This window comes from Theropithecus gelada, chromosome 20, assembly GCF_003255815.1.
Source record: "Theropithecus gelada isolate Dixy chromosome 20, Tgel_1.0, whole genome shotgun sequence".
Classification (NCBI taxonomy): Eukaryota; Metazoa; Chordata; class Mammalia; order Primates; family Cercopithecidae; genus Theropithecus; species Theropithecus gelada.
Genome location: NC_037688.1, coordinates 25097231 through 25117824, shown reverse-complemented (window position 1 = coordinate 25117824; position 20594 = coordinate 25097231). Strand labels below are relative to the sequence as shown.

The window sequence follows — 20594 nt, the reverse complement described above, 5'->3', positions numbered from 1 at the left end:
TCAGCCTCCCAAGTAGCTGGGATTACAGGCATGCGCCACCACACCCAGCTAATTTTTGTAGTTTTAGTAGAGATGGGGTTTCACCATGCTGGCCAGGCTGGTCTCAAACTCCCAACCTCAGGTGATCCGCCCCCTTGGCCTCCTAAAGTGCTGGGATTACAGGTGTGAGCCACCGCACCCAGCCATAAAACTTTTTTAAAAAGATCTCAGGAGTCAACTTGAAAGATCACCTATGGGCCGGGCGCGGCCTGGGCGACAGAGCGAGACTCCATCTCAAAAAAAAAAAAAAAAAAGAAAGATCACCTATTAACTAAAGTTAGGATAAACTGAATATCAATTATGATAATAACTATAATGGATTAAAACATATATTGAAATATATTGCTATGGTTTGAATGTCCCCTCCAAAACTCATGATGAAATGTATTAATGTATTCAGAGACAGGGTCTTGCTCTGTCACCCAGACTGGAGTGCAGTGGCACTATCATAGTGCACTGCAGCCTAAAACTCCTGGGGTCAGAGGATCCTTCCACTTCAGCCTCCTGAGTAGCTGGGACTATAGGTACACCACACCACCACACCCAGTTAATTTTTAAATTTTTCGTAGAGACAGGATCTTGCTATGTTGCCCAGGTTGGTCTCAAATACCTGACCTCATCCTCCTCCCTGGCCTCCCAAAGTGTGTAAGCCACCACCATGCCCAGCTTTCATGTTGAAACGTAATTGCCAATGTAACAGTACTGGGAGGTGGGGCCTCTAAGAGGTGATTAGGTCAATGGTGGCTTCATGCTGTTATGGTGGAGTTAGTTATCATGGGAGTTAGTTATCCTAATAAAGGAAGGAGTTCAGTCTTCTCTTTCTCTCTCTCTCTCATCTCATGCATGCACCTTCTGCCCTTCCACTATGGAATGACCCTCACCAGATGCTGGCACCATGCTCTTGGACTTCCCAGCCTCCAGAACCATGAGCCAAATCAACTTCTTTTCTTTATAAATTACCCAGTCTATGGTATTCTGTTACGACAAGAGAAAAGGGACTAAGACATTGATTGATTGATTGATTGAGACTGAGTCTCACTCTTTCATCCAGTGAATGCAGTGGTGTGATCTCAGCTCACTGCAACCTCTGCTTCCCAGGCTCAAGGGATTCTCCTGCCTCAGCCTCCTGAGTAGCTGGGAATATAGGCGACTGCCACCATGCCAGGCTAATTTTTTTTTTTGTATTTTTAGTAAAGACAAGGTTTCGCCATGTTAGCCAGACTGGTCTTGAACTCCTGACCTCAGGTGATCCATCCGCCTTGGCCTCCCAAAGTGCTGGGATTATAGGTGTGAGCCACCATGCCCAGCCCTAAGACATATATTTAAATCGATGAGTTTATAATGATACTGAAAAAGCAAAACAGTCCTCACTGGTCATCTTTGGAGAATGCTAAGAAAATAAATCATCATTCTGAAAGCTGGTATATAAGGTGAAAAAAAATCAAGCTTTTATGCTGGCTTTCCTATACAAACTGTACCTCAGGATAAGCAAACAGTTGATGTGAGGAAATTTCTCTTTATGGAAGTATTACAGTTAATGAAGAAAAATGAAAGAAATAGACAATTACCATTTTGCAATCCCTAATGAATTAACTTAGGTAATCATATTCAATGGCTGATATCACAAAAAGAAAGAACACTAGGCACCATATACTTCCTAACATAAACATACACTATTACCTATGAAATTGTCTTGCAAAAAAATAATAATAATAATAATCCAACCTGAATGTGATTAAGCCTCATCTAACTACCAATTCACAGGAAGCACAGGGAACTTGGGAAAATGTTAAACATCTCAGGAATGCAATGAGCAAAATTCAGGTTATAGTAAACTCTTTTGAAGCCAGTTTCTTCAAAAATAATTGAAAATGCGAGGGAAAAAAAGGGGGAGCCTACAGATCAAATAAGACTTAAGACATATATAAACCAGTTGCAATATATGGACCATATATGGATTCTTATTTTATTTTATTTTTTCGATGGAGCCTTGCTCTGTCGCCCAGGCTGGAGTACAGTGGCGCAATCTCAGCTCACTACAACCTCTGTCTCCCAGGTTCAAGTGATTCTCCTGCCTCAGCCTCCCAAGTAGTTGGGATTACAGGTGTGAGCCATCATGTCTGGCTAATTTTTGTATTTTTAATAGAGATAGGGTTTCACCATGTTGGCCAGGCTGGTCTTGAACTCCTGGCTTCCAGTGATCTGCCCACTTTGGCCTCCCAAAGTGCTAGGATTACAGGCATGAGCCACCACACCCGGCCATGGACTCTAATTTTTAAAAAGTATAGGACAATTGGGGAAATAAGAACACTAGTTGGATATTTTATGATATCAAGAAATTACTGTTCACTTTGGGAGGCCGAGTCACTTGAGGTCAGGAGTTCAAGACTAGGCTGGCAAGCATGGTGAAATCCCATCTCTACTAAAAATACAAAAAAATTAGCCGGGCATGGTGGTGCACGCCTGAAATCTCAGCTACTCAGGAAGCTGAGGCAGGAGAATTGCTTGAACCCGGGAGGCAGAGGTTGCAGTGAGCTGAGATCATGCCATTGCACTCCAGCCTGGGCAACAGAGCCAGACTCCATCTCAAAAACAAAACAAAACCAAAAACAGAAGTTACTGTTAAATTTTTTAGGTTGCATATGTGATTTTTTTTAAGTGATCTTATCTTTTAAAAATACATACTGGCCGGGTGCTATGGCTTGCGCTTATAATCCCAGCTCTATTTAGGGAGGCTGAGGTGGGTGGATCACTTGAGATCAGGAGTTCAAGACCAGCTTGGCCAAATTGGCAAAACCCTGTCACTACTAAAAATATAAAATTAGCTGGGTGTGATGGTGGGTGCCTGTCGTCCCAGCTACTCGGGAGGCTGAGGCAGGAGAATCACTTGAAATGGGGAGGCAGAGATTACAGTGAGCCAAGATTGTGCCACTGCACTCCAGCCTGGGTGACAGAGCAAAACTCTATCTGAAAAATAATAAAATAAATAAATAATTAATTAAATACATACTGAAATATTTATGGAGGAAATAATATACTTGAAATTTGCTTCAAAATAGTCAGTGTAGGGGTTTGGGGGTGGGTGGAGGATAGGTGAGGTAAACGTGAAAGAAGCTTGGCCATGAATTGATGATAACTGTTGAGGTAGGCTAATGGAGTTTATTATTCTGTTATCTCTACTCTTGTATATATTTGAAAATTGCCATAATATAAAATTATAAAATAAGTAATATATGCTTATATATGTAGAGAATATTTCTGGAAAACCATACAAGATACTGGTTACAGTAATTGCCTTTAGGAAGGGGAAGTAGGCCTATGAGACAGGGATGGGGGAGTCAAGACTTTCTTCTCACTGTACAATTATTATATTACCCACAGAATAAATTAATTGAATTATTTTAACAGTCAAAATGAGTAAATAATTACATATTTTCCCCTCTCTACCAAATAATTAATCATTAGACTACCGACATGCTCTAATATATCCTGTTCTGTCATAACTGCTCTTGACTGCACATTATACACTTCAGCTACCATCCATTTCTGTAGTCTCTTTTACAGCTAAAATTTTCAGCAAAAGTTCTTACTTTCACTGTCTCTTCCCCTCAAATATCATTCCCTTTTTCATCCCACTCCAATCTGGTTTCCCTCCTCCCCACTCTCCCAAAACTCCCTCTGTCAAGGTCACCAGTAAGTTACATGTTGCTAAATCAAACAGACACTCTGCATTTAAGTTGCTCAGCCTGTCAATAGCATTTGGCATAGTTGGCCATTGCTGTTACCATACACTACCCCTTCTCAAATTCCAAGATACCACATTTTTCCTCTATTCAACCTCTAAACACTGAAATATTCCAAGGTTGAGTCTTAAGCTTTCTTTCACTTCTCCATCGACATTCTCTCCTTAGCTGAGTTCTTCCACTCCCGTGGCTTTAAATACCACCTATTGCTAATGTCTTCAAAATTTACATCTCTAACCCTGACCTCTCCTCTGAGGGCCAGATCCATATATCCAACTGCCTACTAGGTATCCTACACTTGGATGTCTAATAGGAATTTATTTATTTATTTATTTATTTACTTTTGAGACGGAGTCTTTCTGTGGCCCAGGCTGCAGTGCAGTGGTGCGATCTCGGCTCACTGCAACCTCCGCCTCCCGGGTTCAAGCGATTCTCCTGCCTCAGCCTCCCTAGTAGCTGGGATTACAGACATGAGCCACCACGCCCGGCTAATTTTTGTATTTCAGTAGAGACGGGGTTTCACCATGTTGGCCAGGCTCAGGTGATCCACCTGCCTCCGCCTCCCAAAGTGCTGGGATTATAGGGGTGAGCCACCGTCCCCGGCAGTTCTGTCACCTGCCGCAGGGTCCCCTGTTAACCTTGTTTCTCATTCCCTACTACACACTCCCCTCTTCTCTCTCAACTCCTCGGGCTCTGCCCCACACTCCCCGGTTTCCTCCACCTCCACCTCCACCTCCCTCTAACCTTCTGCCTCAAGTTACCCACCGCCCCCCTCAGCCTCAGGTACCGCTTCTCTGTGGTTCTCTCTCCTCTATCTCAGGTTCCCCTGCTTCCACCTCAGTTCTCTTTCCACAGCTTCTGACCCTATATTCCCGGTCCACAACTTCCCGGCCAGACTCTACCCGGCTGCTCCAGCGTCAGCGCCCCCAGGCGGCGGATGCCTTCCTCGTCCAGCTCCCACTGCTCCGCCATCTCCTCCCGCCGCTCACCTGCCGCCGCCCGCGAGAACACCCGGCGCGCGCCAGGTCCCGCCCACTGCCACGCCCCCAACCCCCACCTCCCGCGCGCCACCGCGACCCCGGGAGCCGTTATTGGCTGGGTCACAAGCCCGTCCGCCCGCAGCTGAAGCCGCGACCATGGTACGGAGCCCGCCCTGGCGGGGGCGCCAAAAGCACCAAAGCAGCGAATGGGGGTCGTTGTGGCCAAGGATTAGGGCTACGTGGTGCGAGACCTGGTCTGGGGAACGGGGGAGAGCGAGGGGCCCCCACCTGGGAAGGATTTGGGGGTTTGGCTCTGAGGAGTTAGAAGAACGCGGTCTTGAGGGAATGAAGTGTTCTGGCTCTGAGGATGTGGGGAACTCCGGGTCTGAGGGCTGGGGGTGTGCCCCTTTGACGGGAGGTCTTCACATCTCAGCGCTGGGGATGCTGACTCTGGGGCAAGGAAAGGGTGTGTGTGAAGGGGGGATCCAGATCTGAAGGACTGGAGCGTGGGGACAGAACTCTAAGGCGTAATGGGGAGCTCCAGATCTGAAAGGTTGGGAATCCTGGCTCTAAGGAGTTGTGGTCCTGTCTTTAGAGTATGAGGCGGTTCTAGCTCTAGAAATTGAGTTGGACGGGCTGGGAGCGGTGGCTCACACCTGTAATCTCAGCACTTTGGTAGGCCGAGGTGGGCGGATCACCTGAGGTCAGGAGTTCAAGACCAGCCTGGCCAAGATGGTGAAACCCTATCTCTACTAAAAATACAAAAATTAGTTGGGCGTGGTGACACGGCCTGTAGTCCCAGCTACTCGGGAGGCTGAGGCAGGAGAATTGCTTGAACCCGGGAGGTGGAGGTTGCAGTGAACCGAGATTGCGCCACTGCACTCCAGCCTGGGCAACCTGGGTGACAGAGCCAGACCTTGTCTCAAAAAAACACAAGAAGAAGAAGAAGAAATTTACTTGGACGGAGCTTCTTTGAGGTAGAGGGATCAGCGTGGGAAAGAGAGAAGCTCTTTGTAATGGGGTGGGGATGACTGCTTTAGGGCTATCCCGTTTCCTGAAGTCAGTCTGGCAAGAAGCCTTTTGTCTTTCAAGCACCACAGGTCCCCCTAAGCTTGCCTGTGACTGAGGGCTGTCCCCAGACTGGGATAGCTCTGCACTAAGCAGCCCCTGAGCAGTCTTTGGGAAAGAACAGCTGCATCCCTAACCCCTACCCTTACTCCAGCAGGCACTTCTTGAGAGCCCACCTGTGGATGGGACATGTATGTAAGAAGGAGCCAGGACCCTCTTGTCACACCCTATTCTTAACAAGAAAAGAGGAACTGAGACCAGAACTGGGGATCACCTGCGAGGAGTAGGTTTTCTTTGGCATCCAACATCTGCACACTCTCAGCACCCCCTACTGAGCTCTCAGCCACCTTTAAGGAGAACAGCAAGCAGAATCAAGAGTCCTTCCTTGCATATTTATGATTTCTGGTCTAGGTGGGACCCTTAGTCACTCCATGTGTCACGTTCAGCCTTTTCCTGAACATGAACTTGTAGAAGGGCTTTTAGAAGGGCTGGGACTTAGAATCCTAGGTTAGCTCATTAGATTGATTTTTCTGGCTCTGCTTCTGTCAGTTTATGAAGTCATTTCACAATTTGTCATCTTTCTCTTAATACCCCCTTGAACTCTTCTAGTCTCAAATGTGGCATATATAATTGCTCTTCCTTATGTCTGAATATTTAGACTAGGCTTGCTGTGGGAGAGATGCCCATCCCATTCTTTCTTACATGCATTTATTTTCTTTCCTTAGCTGTCAGAATAGGAAATGCAGGTTCTTTCTGGAGCAGGGAGCTTTTCCTTTCTTAAGTAATCACCTCTTACTTTAACACTCTTTTTCACCCACGAACGTCTTAATGCAATTTTATAAACATTCAGAAAGATTGAAAGAATTGTACAGTGAGCACCATATATCCACCATCTACATTCTACAATCAACATTTTGCTCATATTTGTTTTATTACATGTCCATCTAGCAATCCTATCTATCCATCAATCTGTCTTTTTAAAATTCATCTCAAGATAAATTGAAGATATCAGTACATTGCAGTCCCATCACTTCAGCATGCACAATTTTTAATTAGAATTTGATATTGTTTTATGGTTCTTTTTAGGTAAAATTCTATATACTATTTACTATCCTTTAAAAAATGTTTTTACAAGGGTAGTGCCCTTTATTTTAAAATTTGATATGGATGGTTTGTATGTTTGATGGCTCTCTACTTTTCCATCATATTGATAAACTAGGTCATCTTGAAGCAAAGAAGACAATTTACTTATAAATAGATGACCTTAAAATATTTTTTTTCGGCCGGGTGCGGTGGTTCAAGCCTATAATCCCAGCACTTTGGGAGGCCGAGACGGGCGGATCACGAGGTCAGGAGATCGAGAACATCCTGGCTAACATGGTGAAATCCCGTCTCTACTAAAAAATACAAAAAAACTAGCAGGGCGCGGTGGCAGGCACCTGTAGTCCCAGCTACTCTGGAGGCTGAGGCAGGAGAATGGCGTAAACCCGGGAGGCGGAGCCTGCAGTAAGCTGAGATCCAGCCACTGCACCCCAGCCTGGGCGACAGAGCGAGACTCCGTCTCAAAAAAAAAAATACATATTTTTTTTCAACAACCTCTTGTCCAACAGATGTACAGATGACCTTAAACTTTTAACAATGAGCTGAGGAAGGTTAGTGATCTTTGCTGCCTTTGTATATATGAAAAGGTATCTACAGCATTCATCCCCCAGTAATGTAATGTCTCTGCAGGTAAGATCCCAAGAGAGTTCTGCATGTGCTCCATAGAATGGACAGTACCTCATCTATTTTTTTAACAGATTTATTGAGATATAATTCACATACCTTATAATTCACACATTTTAATATGTACAATTTAGTGGGTTTTAGTATGTTCAGAGTTGAGCAACTGTCATCACAATCAATTTTAGAACGTTTTCACCATCTCCAAAAGAAATCCCATTCTCATTAGTAGTCACACCCCATCTCCCCATAGCCTCTCCAGCCCTAGGCAACCATTAATCTATTTTCTATCTCTAGAAATTTGCGTTGTCTGCACATTGCATGTGGATGGAATCATATGTGATTTTTTGTGTTTGGCTTCTTTCCCTTGGCATAATGTTTCAAGTTTCATCCATGTTGTTATCATGTATCAGTACTTCATTCCTTTTTATTTTTTATTTTTTTAGAGATGTGCCTTGCTCTGTCGCCCGGGCTGGAGTGCAATGGCATGATCACAGCTCACTGTAGCCTCAAACTCCTGGGCTCAAGCGAATCTCCTGCCTCAATCTCCCAAAGTGCTGGGATTACAAGCACGAGCCACCATGTTCATCCCATTCCTTCTTATTGACAAACAATATTCCATTTATGGATATACTACATTTTATTTACTCATCTGTCAGTTGATGGACGTTAGGTTTATTCCCGCCTTTTGGCTATTATGTTCTTGAACATTAGTCTAGAAATTTTGGTGTGGACATACGTCTTTATTTCTCTTAAGTGCACACCTAGGAGTGGAATTGCTGGCTCATAGTAGAATAACTCCATGCTTAACATTTTCAGGACTCACCAAACTGTTTTCCAAAGTGCCTGCACCATTTTACACCTCCACCAGCAGTGCATGGGGGTCCTGGTTTCTTTGTCGACACTTGTTATTATCTATTGTTTTCATTCTAGCCATACTAATGGGTGTGAAGTAGCATTTTGTTGTGGGTTTTGATTTGCATTTTTCTGATGACTAAGGATGTTGAGCATCTTTTTTCGTGCTATTGGTCATTTGTATATATTCTTTGGAGAAATGTCTATTTAGATGCTTGGCCAATTTTCGAATTTGGTTGTCTTTTTATTATTGAGTTTATGAGTTCTTTATATATTCTAAAAACAAATTCTTTATCAGACAAATGATTTGCAAATATTTTGTTCCATTTCTGTGGGTTAAAAAGGATTTTATAGTTTTAAGTCTGTGTTTCACTTGGAGCTAATTTTTGTCTGTGGGGTGAGGTAGGTGTCCAACTTTATTATTATTGTTATTATATTTTATGCATATGGATGGGCAGTTGTCCCAGCACCACTTTTTATAAGGACTATTCTTTATCCATTGAATCATCTTGAATCACTTATCAAAATTCAATTGATCATAAATGTAAGGGTTTTATTCTGTACTCTCAATTCTATTCCATTTAGCTTTATATTTATCCTTATGCCAGTAGCACACTGTCTTTTTTTTTTTTTTTTTTTTTTTTTTTTGAGGTGGAGTCTCACTCTGTCGCCCAGGCTGGAGTGCAGTGGCCAGATCTCAGCTCACTGCAAGCTCTGCCTCCTGGGTTTACGCCATTCTCCTGCCTCAGCCTCCAGAGTAGCTGGGACTACAGGCGCCCGCCACCTCGCCCGGCTAGTTTTTTGTATTTTTAGTAGAGACGGAGTTTCACCGTGTTAGCCAGGATGGTCTTGATCTCCTGACCTCATGATCCGCCCGTCTCGGCCTCCCAAAGTGCTGGGATTACAGGCTTGAGCCACCGCACCCGGCCCACTGTCTCTTGATCTAGCTTTGTAATAAGTTTTTTTTTTTTTTTTTTTTTGAGACGGAGTCTCGCTCTGTCGCCCAGGCTGGAGTGCAGTGGCGCAATCTCGGCTCACTGCAAGCTCCACCTCCCGGGTTCACGCCATTCTCCTATCTCAGCCTCCTGAGTAGCTGGGACTACAGGCGCCCGCCACCATGCCCGGCCAATTTTTTTGTATTTTTAGTAGAGACGGGTTTCACCATGTTAGCCAGGATGGTCTTGATCTCCTGACCTCGTGATCTGCCCGCCTCGGTCTCCAAAAGTGCTGGGATTACAGGCGTGAGCCACCCCGCCCGGCCTGTAATAAGTTTTAAAAGTGGGGGATGTGAGGGCGATCTGGCTGTGACATCTGTCACTTCATTGATTGCCAGGGTTGATTTGGCTGATCTGGCTGGCTAGGTGGGTGTCCCCCCTCTTCCCTCACTGCTCCATGTGCATCCCTCCTGAAGCTGCGTGCTCAGTCAAAGAGGACGACCATCCCCAATAAAGGAGGACCTGTCTTCAGTCAAGGGTATACAAGTATCTGCTCTTCTTAGCTAGAACCTCCAAACAAGTTCTCAAGGTCCATTGTAGGAGCACGTAGGGTAGTCAAGCTTCCAAGACTTCAGACACATCCTAATAAGGCACTGTATGTGGCAGTCTGCCTTTACAAAAAAAAAAGTGGGAAATGTGACTTCTTAAACATTGTTCTCCTTTTTTCAAGACTGTTTTAGCTATTCTGGGTCCCTTGTATGTTCATATGAATTTTAGCATCAGCTTTTCAATTTTTGCAAAAAGTCAGGATTTTCACAGAGATTGTGTTGAATTTGTAAATCAATTGGGAGACTATTGTCATCTTAATGATATTAAATCTTCCAATCCATGAGCATCAAATATTTTTTCATTTATTTAGGTCTTTTAAATTTTCACAATGTTTTGAAGTTTTCAGTGTACATGTATTTCATTCTTTTGTTAAATTTATTCCTAAGTATGTTATTTTTGATGCTATTGTAAATGGAATTGAATTGTTTTCTTAATTTCACTTTCAGATTGTTCATTACTAAAGTATAAAAATACAACATTTTTTAATATTGCTCTGCATCTTTCAAACTTGTTGGGCTCATTTTTGTGTGTTGTTGTTGTTTGTTTTGTTTGTTTTTCTTTTTTGAGATAGGATCTTGCTCTGTTAGGCCAGAGTACAGTGTTACAATCATAGCTCACTGCAGCCTCAAACTCCTGGTCTCAAGCCATCTTCCCACCTCAGGCTCCCAAAGTGCTTGGATTACAGGTGTGAACCACCATGCCTGGCCTGGACTCATTTCTGATAGTTTTCTGGTGAATTCCTTAGGATTTTTTACATACAAGATCATGTCATCAGCAAACAGAGATAGTTTATTTCTACCTTTTCAATCTGGATGCCTTTTTATTTCTTTTTCTTGCATAGATCTCTTTTTCATTCCCCCTTTAGGAGGAGTTTGGCATGTCTCATGAATCATCAGAGGACTTGTTTCATTTCAACGTAGGGGGCTGGCATTTCTCGGTTCCCAGAAGCAAACTCTCTCAGTTTCCAGACTCCCTGCTGTGGAAAGAGGCTTCAGCCTTGACTTCTTCAGAAAGCCAGAGGCTATTTATTGACAGAGATGGTTCCACATTTAGGCACGTGCACTATTACCTCTACACCTCCAAACTCTCCTTCTCCAGTTGTGCGGAACTGAACTTGCTGTATGAGCAAGCATTGGGTTTGCAGCTGATGCCTTTGCTGCAGGTAAGATGCTCTTGTTTTCTGGGAGTGGTGGATCAGTAACATGGCTTTACATCACTAAATGTTGTTTCCTGTTATATATTGGTTGCTGAGATGACCCTCTTAATGGGCAAATGTAATAAGTATGTTAAAGTAATAAATAATTTCCTCATTAGTATAGGGGTGAGTAAAAAGGAAAAAAAAGTAAAAAACAATACATTGAAATTACCTGCTTTTGTTTTTTTGAGACAGGGTGTCTGTTGCAATCACAGCTCACTGCAACCTCTACCTCCCAAGCCCAAAGGATCTTCCTGCCTCCCACCTCAGTCCCTCTGAGTAGCTGGGAACACAGGTGCATGCCACCATGCCCAGCCAATCCTTTCCATGTTGCCCAGATTGGTCTCGAACTCCTGGGCTCAAGTTATCCTCTCTAATTGGCCTCCTTTAGTGCTCCCTTGGCCTCCCTAAGAGCTGGGATTACAGGCATGAGCCACCACACCCAGCCTACATATTCTTAATAAATGACTTCATCCCAACTGTGCTTTAGTTATACTAGCAGCCACCATGGACCCAGAATGGGATTTACTATCCACTGAGAGGGTGCCCCTGGCTCTTGAAAATCCTGTATTAAGCTGCTTCTTGTTTTTGTTTTTTGAATCTTAAAAGGAGAACACTTTAGACATTTTAGGATTTGCTATGTACATCATGTCTGAGATTTAAAATCTAAAAGATTTATCAAGAATATCACCTCTCATTGTGCCTGTTAGGTACACAAGATGCATTTACAGCAAAGCAAAAAGTTCTCATCTTGGGCCAAATGTCAAGAGAGAGAGAGAAAAAAACAAGTTCTGCAGAATCTTTCCTTTACTATCACTTCTTTGTCTTCCAAGAAACTTTATTATTATTATTATTATTATAATAAGAGCTTTAAATACCTTTACTTATAAACCATTAAAGTACTGCCAAGAAACATTACCTTTCCTTCCTAATTTTTCTCCAAGCCACAGAAATCATTTCTGTGACTGATCTTAAGTAGTTTATTCAGTAGTTTTTGAACAATTCTTTTTAACCTGGAAGAACTAAATATTACAACTGGGAAGGACTATTGACCATCCTCCGTATTAATCCTACCGTCTGTACAAGTTGTTTATTCCATCTCTATCAGCACTAACCTGACAAGCTGCAGTGTAGCTCAGTGAACCACCAACTGTACCTCAACACTTTTTAGAAGAAAATTGAAATAGACCATGCGTATCTGGGCCATAGAGGAATGAGAACATTTCATAGTGTATGTTTTTATGGATGCTTCTTACTAAATAATTCAGTGTTTTCTCTTAAAAGTCATTCTATATTTGGAATATCAGAAATTCTTTTTTTTTTTTTCTTTGCGATGGAGTTTCACTCTTGTCACCCAGGCTGGAGTGCAATGGTGCAATCTCGGCTCACTGCAACTTCCGCCTCCCGGGTTCAAGTGATTCTCCTGCCTCAGCCTCCTGAGTAGCTGAGATTACAGGCACCCGCCACCACACCCGGCTAATTTTTGTGTTTTTAGTAGAGATGGGGTTTCACCGTGTTGGCCAGGCTGGTCTCGAACTCCTGACCCCAGGTTATCCACCCACCTCAGCCTCCCAAAGTGCTGGGATTATAGGCGTGAGCCACCGTGCCTCGCCTACAAATTCTTAATATATTCCCAGGCAAGTTGCTGTATTTTTTTTTCTTTTTCTTTTTCAAGCTACCTTCTTGAATTTAATTATTTTTTTCCAGCTGCCCCAGGAATGGAGTACTAGAATTGTTTACAAGTGGCTTCAAAACCACTTAAATGGCCTGTCATGACAGGATTGCTGACGACTCTATGCCAAGGCATCATTCTGAGGTAGAAGGGAGGGAGTAACTTATTTGTTGCAGAAAATCAGAGATCAAGGCAATTTTTTAAAGAACATTTTAAAGAATACAAGCTTATTGTACAGTGTATTAAGCCCTTTAACCCCTTTGCTGTCTTCACTTCCCAAATTGAAACAAAATATATCAAGGAAGCAGCTTTTTTTTTTTTTTTGAGATAGAGTCTTGCTCTGTCTCAGGCTGGAGTGCAATGGCGCTATCTCGGCTCACTGCAACCTCCGCCTCCTGAGTTCAAGCAATTCTCCTTCCTAAGGCTTCAAGTGGTGGGATTACAGGCTTGTGCCACCACACTCGGCTAATTTTTGTGTTTTCAGTAGAGACAGGGTTTCACCATGTTGGCCAGGCTAGTCTTGAACTCCTGAGCTCAAGTTATCCGCCCGCCTTGGCCTCCCAAAGTGCTGAGATTACAAACATGAGCCACCATGTCCAGCCACAGGCAGCTTCTAAATGGGAGGCTGCACCTCAGAAGCCAATGGGTTGGTCCAATTCCAAAGTTCCACGTTGTGTGAGGAGTAGAAGTATTTGAAGAATCATGTGGATCTGCCTCCCTAAAAAAGACTGTAAAACAAGTGCTTACACTTTGGAAATGGTGTTTTCAAAGAAATAAATATTTGAGTTGGCCCAACTGAAATAGTGTTTATTTCTTGAAGCAGAGTGTAAATACAGCTGGGAACCAACAGTCGCCTCAAGCTAATCAACAGCTTTACACATTTCCACCACTTTCCCACTGCTAAGGCCTATCAGATACTCAGATTTTTTTACTAAATGGGCAAATACTTTGCTTGGAGAAATTGGAGTTTGCCAATTCTTAGTCTTTAGACCCTACTCAGGCAGCCCAACTTAATGCATTCATCCAATATTTATGAAGAGCATTCTGGGTTCCAGGCATTATTCCTGTGGGCTTTGGGGAAAACATAGGATGATCCAATAAAAGTATAATGTAAGCCATGTATGTGGGCCACTTATGTAATTTTAAATTTTCTACAGCTGCATCTAAAACAGTAAAAAGAAACAGATGATGTCAATTTAATAATATATTATTATACTCAAAATATTAACTATGTATTCAAAGCATTATTAAATATATTCAGAATGTTATTTCAACATGTAATCAATATTTAGAAATTGAGAAATTTTACATTCCTTGTACTGCGTTCAAAATCCATTATGTGTTTTATACTTACAGCACATCTCAGATTCAGACTGTCACACTTCTTTCTTTCTTTTTTTTATTGTTTTTTTTGAGACAGAGTCTCACTCTGTCGCCCAGGCGAGAGCGCAGTGGTGCTATCTTGGCTCACTGCAACCTCCATTTCCTTGTTCAAGAGATTCTCATGCCTCAGCCTCCCGAGTAGCTGGGAATACAGGTGTGCAGCACCACGCCCAGCTAATGTTTGTATTTTTAGTGGAGATGGGGTTTTGTTATGTTGGCCAGGCTGGTCTCAAACTCCTGGCCTCAAGCAATCTGCCCACCTCGGCCTCCCAAATTACTGGGATTACAGATGTGAGCCACCGTGCTGGGTCTCAGACTGTCACATTTCAAGTAGTCAATAATCATACGTGGCTAGTGGCTACCATATTGGGCAGCATATATCTAAACTGTTCTAAACTGTTAGTACTCCTTACCACAGTGTCTTTCAGATTTAGCCCCTAACAATAAAAATGGGACTTTTCCTCCTGCTAACTAAGGTTCCCATGCACTCAACAAATGCATATTCTACTGAGAATTATCTGTGACATAGTAGGCTTTGATGGAAAGCCATGTAGAATGACCACCAATCAGCACAAGATGGGAAGCTTCTGGAGGACAGGCACCCAGGCTTATGCTGCTGCTCTGCTCTCCACCCCTCCCCATTCCCCACATCCCCCAACTCCACCTGCCCACCCAACCCCCACCCCTAGCCCGTAGTTGTGGCCTCCAAAGGATACACTTGCTGTTTATTAGTGTCTTATTGTATATTGAGCACCAAACTTACACCAAGTTCTGGAGATACAGGAGTGAAGCCTATAGCTGTACAATGTCAGGTAGAGATATATGCTATGAAAACAAAACAGTGCTTCCTGTGTAATGAAGGAGGAGGGCATTTCTGTATTCCAGGACTTCTTGGAATTTCAGATTGTGTTTATATGATTTTCTTTTTTCTTTTTTTTTTTTTGTAGTTTTTGCTTATTCAATCAGTCTTTTAAGCAAATGTATATTGCTACATTTTCCCCAGTATATCATTGTTTTACTGTCCTTATAGTACTAGAACTTAGTTGAAAGAATAAAACATTCACATCGAATCTCCTTGTCTTTTAATATTCAGATGTGTAGTATGCAGCAAGAAGGGTAAGGGGATAGCAAGTGACTGGAGCCAGGGAAGTGACTCCTGTACTGAGTGATCAGAGGCTGGGCATGGTGTCTCACACCTGCAATCACAACACTTTGGGAGGCCGAGGCAGGAGGATCTCTTGAGTCCAGGACAAGACCAGCCTGGGCAACATGGCAAAACCCTGTCTCTACAAAAAAAAAAAAAAAATTTAATTAGCCAGACGTGATGGTGCGTGCCTGTGGTCCCAGCTACTCAGGAGACTGAGGTGGGAGGATTGCTTGAGCCCAGGAGTTTGAGGCCACAGTGAGCCGTATTTGCACCACTGCACTTCGGCCAGGGTGACAGAGCTAGACCTTGTCAATAAATACTTAAATAAGAAAACAGTGATCAGGCAGGCCTCATTGACAAGGCAACATTTGAGCAGAAATCTGAATGAAAAAGGGGCAAAGGGGTAAGGCATACAGGTATCTGGGGAAAGAACTTACAGACATTAGGAATAGTTAGGCCAGACGCGGTGGCTCACACCTATAATCCCAGCACTTTGGGAGTCCGAGGTGGGTTAGATCACTTGAGGCCACAGTTGGAGACCAGCCTGGCCAACATACAGAAACCCCATCTCTGCTAAAAAACAAAAAAAGTAGCTGGGCGTGGTGGCTCACGCCTGCAATCCCAGCACTTTGGGAGGCCGAGGCAGGCGATCACGAGGTCAGGAGTTCAAGACCAGCCTGGCCAACATGGTGAAACCCCATCTCAACTAAAAATACAAAAATTAGCCAGGCATGGTGTTGCACACCTATAATCCCAGCTACTCAGGAGGCTGAGGCAGAAGAATCGCTTGAACCCCGGAGGTGGAGGTTACAGTGAGCCGAGATCGTGCCACTGCACTTCAGCCTGGGCAACAGAGCAAGACTCCATCTCAAAAACAAACAAACAAACAAAACACAAAAAATTAGCTGGGCATGGTGGCTCATGCCTGTAATCCTAGCTGCTCTGGAGGCTAAGGCAGGAGTATCACTTGAATCCAGGATGTGGAGGTTGCAGGGAGCTGAGATTGCGCCACTGCACTCCAGCCTAGATAACAGAGTGAGACTATCTCAAAAAAAAAAAAAAAAAAAAAAAGGAGTAGTTAAACATTAATACCCTGAGGTTATAGTGACTCTTTCGCCTACTTGGAGGCCATTGTAAAGTACAGTGAGAGGTAGGGAGATGTCAAAGGTTGACAGTGAGGTCAGAGTAAGCCAGATCTTGCAGAACCTTGAAAGCCATGGTGAAGACACAGGATTTATTCTAAATGTTATAGGTAGCTTTTGGAGGCTGAGGCGGGAGGATTGCTTGAAGCCAGAAGTTCAAGACCAGCCTGGGCAACAAAGTGAGATTCCGTCTCTGCCAAAAATTAAAAAAGAAATTTAGCTAGGCATGATGGCTCATGCCTATAGTCCCAACTACTTGGGAGGCTGAGGCAGGAGGATCGCTTGAGCCAGGGAGGTCAAGGCTGCAATGAATCATGTTTGCACCACGGTGTTCCAGCCTGAATGACAAAAGCAAGACCCTGTCTTTCTCTCTCTCTCTCTTTCTATATATATATATATATATATATATATATATATATATATATGTATATATAAAATGCTAAATGAAAAAAAATCAGCTAAGTGAAATAAACAGTCCTTTTGTATGATTATGTGTATAGAAGATAGACACAGCTGGGTGCGGTGGCTCATGCCTATAATCCCAGCACTTTGGGAGACTGAGGTGGGTGAATCACTTGAGCTTAGGAGTTCAAGACCAGCCTGGGCAACATGACGAAACCCCATCTCTATAACAAACAAACAAATAAATAAATAAAATAGCACCACATATTGTATCATTCTATTTATCTAAAATGTGCGGAATAGGCAAATTTATAGAGACAGAAGGTAGATAAGTGGCTTCCTAGGGCTGGGGCTCAGAGTAGGAAGGATGGATGAGTGAGAATGGAGAATGAGCAGTGACTGTTAATGGGTACAGGCTTTCTTTTAGGGATATTGAAATAGATTGTGGTGATGGTTGCTTGATTCTGTTAATAGACTAAAAGCCACTGAATTGCATGCTTTAAATGGGTAAGTTTTAAAATATGTGAAATATATCTCAATAAAGAAGAAAAGAAAGAATGAAAGAACGAAAAGAAAGAAAGAGAAAGAAAGAGAAAGGAAGGAAGAAAAAGAAAGAAAAAGAAAGAAAGAAAAAAGGAAAGAAAGAAAAGGAAAGAAAAAAAAGGAAAGAGAGAGGGAAGGAAGGAGGGAGGGAGAGGAAGAGAGGGAGAAAGGGAGAGAAGAAAGGAAGGAAGGGAGGAAGGAAGAAAGAAAGAAAGAAAGAAGGGAAGGAGGGAGGGAGGGAGAGAGGGGCTGGGCACAGTGGCTCACACCTGTAATCTCAACACTTTGGGATGCTGAGGTGGGAGGATCATCTGAGGCCAGGAGTTGGAGACCAGCCTGGGCAACACAACAAGACATCATCTCTACGAAAAAATTGAAAATTAGCCAGGCATGGTAGCATGTGCCGGTAGTCTCAGCTACTCAGAAGGCTGAAGCCAGGAGGATCACATGAGCCCAGGAGTTCAAGGCTGTAGTAAGCCGAGATTTCACCACTGCATCCCAGCCGGGGTGACAGAGCAAGACCTTCTCTTTTAAAAAAAAAAAAAAAAAAAAAAATTCTGGGTGCGGTGGCTCACGCCTGTAATCCCAGCACTTTGGGAGGCTGAGGCGGCCAGCCTGACCAACATGGTGAAACCCTGTCTGTACTAAAAATACAAAAATTAGCTGGGCATGGTGGCACGCGCCTGTAATCCCAGCTACTCAGGAGGCTAAAGCAGGGGAATCGCTTGAACCCAGGAGGTGGAGGTTGCAGTGAGGCAAGATCACACCACTGCACTCCAGCCTGGGCGGCAGAGTGAGACTCTATCTCCAAAAAAAAAAAAAAAGATCATTGGCTGCTGGCTTAACCTTAGATCAAGAATCTGCAAACTACAGCCCATGGACGAAATTCAGCCACTACCTTTTTTAGAAAGCCCATAAGCTAAGAATGGGTTTTACATTTTTAGATGGTTGAAAAAAAATCAAAAATATTTTGTGCTATGTAAAAATCATATGAAATTCAAATTTCAGGCCGGGGCGTGGTGGCTTACGCCTGTAATCCTAACACTTTGGGAGGCCAAGGCGGGCGGATCACCTGAGGTCAGGAGTTCAAGACCAGCCTAGCCAACATAGTGAAACCCCATCTCTATTAAAATACAAAAATTAGTTGGGCATGATGGCAAGTGCCTGTAATCCCAGCTACTTGGGAGGCTGAGATGAGAGAATTGCTTGAACCTGGGAGACGGTGGTTGCAGTAAGCTGAGATCACACCACTGCACTCCAGCCTGGACGCTGAGCAAGACTCCGTCTCAAAAAAAAAAAAAAAAATCAAATTTCAGTGCCATTGATAAAGTTTTACTGGAATATAGCTATGCTCATTTGTTTATGTGTTGTCTACGGCTGCTCTCAAGCTATAACACAGAGCTGAGTGGTTGAGTTGACAGAGACCATGTGGTTAGCAAAGCAAAGCCTAAAATATTTACTGTCAGACCTTTTACAGAAAAAAACTTGCTGACCCCCGGCCTAGACTACAGCAGAGCAGGAGAGGAAGTGGACGGACCAGTTAAGAGGCTCCTGCAGTATCCAGATGAAAGATAATGGTGGTTTGGTCTATGGTGGTAATAGTGGTATTAGAGGTGTTCACACTCTGAATATGTCTTGCTGGTAGAACTGACAGGGTTTGCTGATGAATTGAATGTAGGGTGAGAGAGAATGGACAACTCCTTTGTTTCTTTCCTGAGCAACCAGATGAATGGTGGATTTTGAGGGATGTGTACACAGGTTTAGCGAGGAAAATCAGGAGTTAGGATCTGAACATGTTGAGTTTGACAATGAAAGTGCAATAAAACCATCCAAGGGAAGGTAAACAGGAGGCGCTAGATGTACAGGTCTGGAATTCATGGAAACAATTAGGCCTAGAGATAAAAATTTGGGAGTCATAAAAGCTGATATGTAAATCCATGAATCTGGATGTTTTGGAATACTGTATATTGTTTATAGGAGAAATACAAAGTAGACATTACAGGTCCACACATTAATATCATAGGGCCTCCTAGAACTTCCTGTGTAATTTGGGAAGGCCACTTCACCTAAATGTAAACTGATCTGAGCCCTTCACATCCATCAGCCTGGGTGGGAGTCACAGCTGCAGAGTGTGGAATTTCCCTTCAGGGTCATTCACTAGGGTTTAAGGTTCATGGCAGATTATCTATTCTCTTTTACTTTCCCCCTGAAGTCCACTGAGGACAATGTGTTGACAGGACATGCTACTTATGTTTCCTTTTTCACACCTTCTGGGGACTTCTCAGTTTGGAAATTTAAATTGTTCCCCTTGTGAGCATTCTGCTACCAGCAAGCAACCCAAACCCGCCTTCATTCCTTGTGCTCAAGGGAGCCAGGGAGTTTTTTTTTTTTTTTTTTTTTTTTTGAGACGGAGTCTCACTGTGTCTCCCAGGCTGGAGTGCAGTGGCGCGATCTCGGCTCACTGCAAGCTCCGCCCCCCGGGTTCACGCCATTCTCCCACCTCAGCCTCCCGAGTAGCTGGGACTACAGGCGCCCGCTGTTGATCACACAAATGATGTTTTTAAGAAAATAGACCAGTGGCAGTCTCACATTTCCCATTACTCATGATGTGAGATTATGACTGTGATCTTGGAAAGGAAGAGGATGACATAAGCAGCAGATATTCATCCCAACTGTGTAGCTTGTCTGTGGTATGGGTAAGTGGATGAGTCAAATGCAAACCCCTTGACATGGCATCAGGGCTCCTCATAGGCTGGCCCATCTGCTTGTGCTGGTTCATATCCCAACAAAGACACACACCTACATGCAGGCAGGGCCACATACACATGCACACACACATGAACACACACAGGCACACACACACACGTTGAAGTTCAGCCACACCCCAAGCACCCCACATGCTTTCTCTTTATACCTTTTCACTTGCTGTTTCCTCTTCCTGGATTTCTCGCCTTTTAAGATTTGCCCTAAGCCAGGGGCGGTGGCTCACGCCTGTAATCCCAGCTCTTTGGGAGGCTGAGGCAGGTGCATCACTTGAGGTCAGGAGTTTGAGACCAACTTGGCCAAGATGGTGAAACCCCATCTCTACTAAAAATACAAAAATTAGCCAGGCATGGTGGCAGGCAACTGTAATCCCAGCTACTTAGGAGGCTGAGGCAG

At 43.6% G+C, this 20594-nt stretch overlaps 2 protein-coding genes across 2 annotated transcripts in view; one reads left to right on the top strand and one right to left on the bottom strand.

Annotated features, from left to right (window-relative positions):
• LRRC36 (leucine rich repeat containing 36) overlaps positions 1–4772 on the bottom strand; it is a 56524-nt gene extending 51752 nt beyond the window's left edge. Inside the window, exon 1 of the mRNA XM_025370727.1 lies at positions 4685–4772. Coding sequence (XP_025226512.1) covers positions 4685–4754 — 70 coding nt within the window. The 5' untranslated portion in view covers positions 4755–4772. The remainder of the gene's footprint in view (positions 1–4684) is intronic.
• Positions 4773–4860: 88 nt separating this feature from the next.
• Positions 4861–20594, top strand: part of KCTD19 (potassium channel tetramerization domain containing 19) — a 38212-nt gene continuing 22478 nt past the window's right edge. The window contains exons 1-2 of the mRNA XM_025371227.1: positions 4861–4921; positions 10817–11113. Of these exons, the coding sequence (XP_025227012.1) occupies positions 4919–4921; positions 10817–11113 (300 nt within the window). The 5' untranslated portion in view covers positions 4861–4918. The remainder of the gene's footprint in view (positions 4922–10816; positions 11114–20594) is intronic.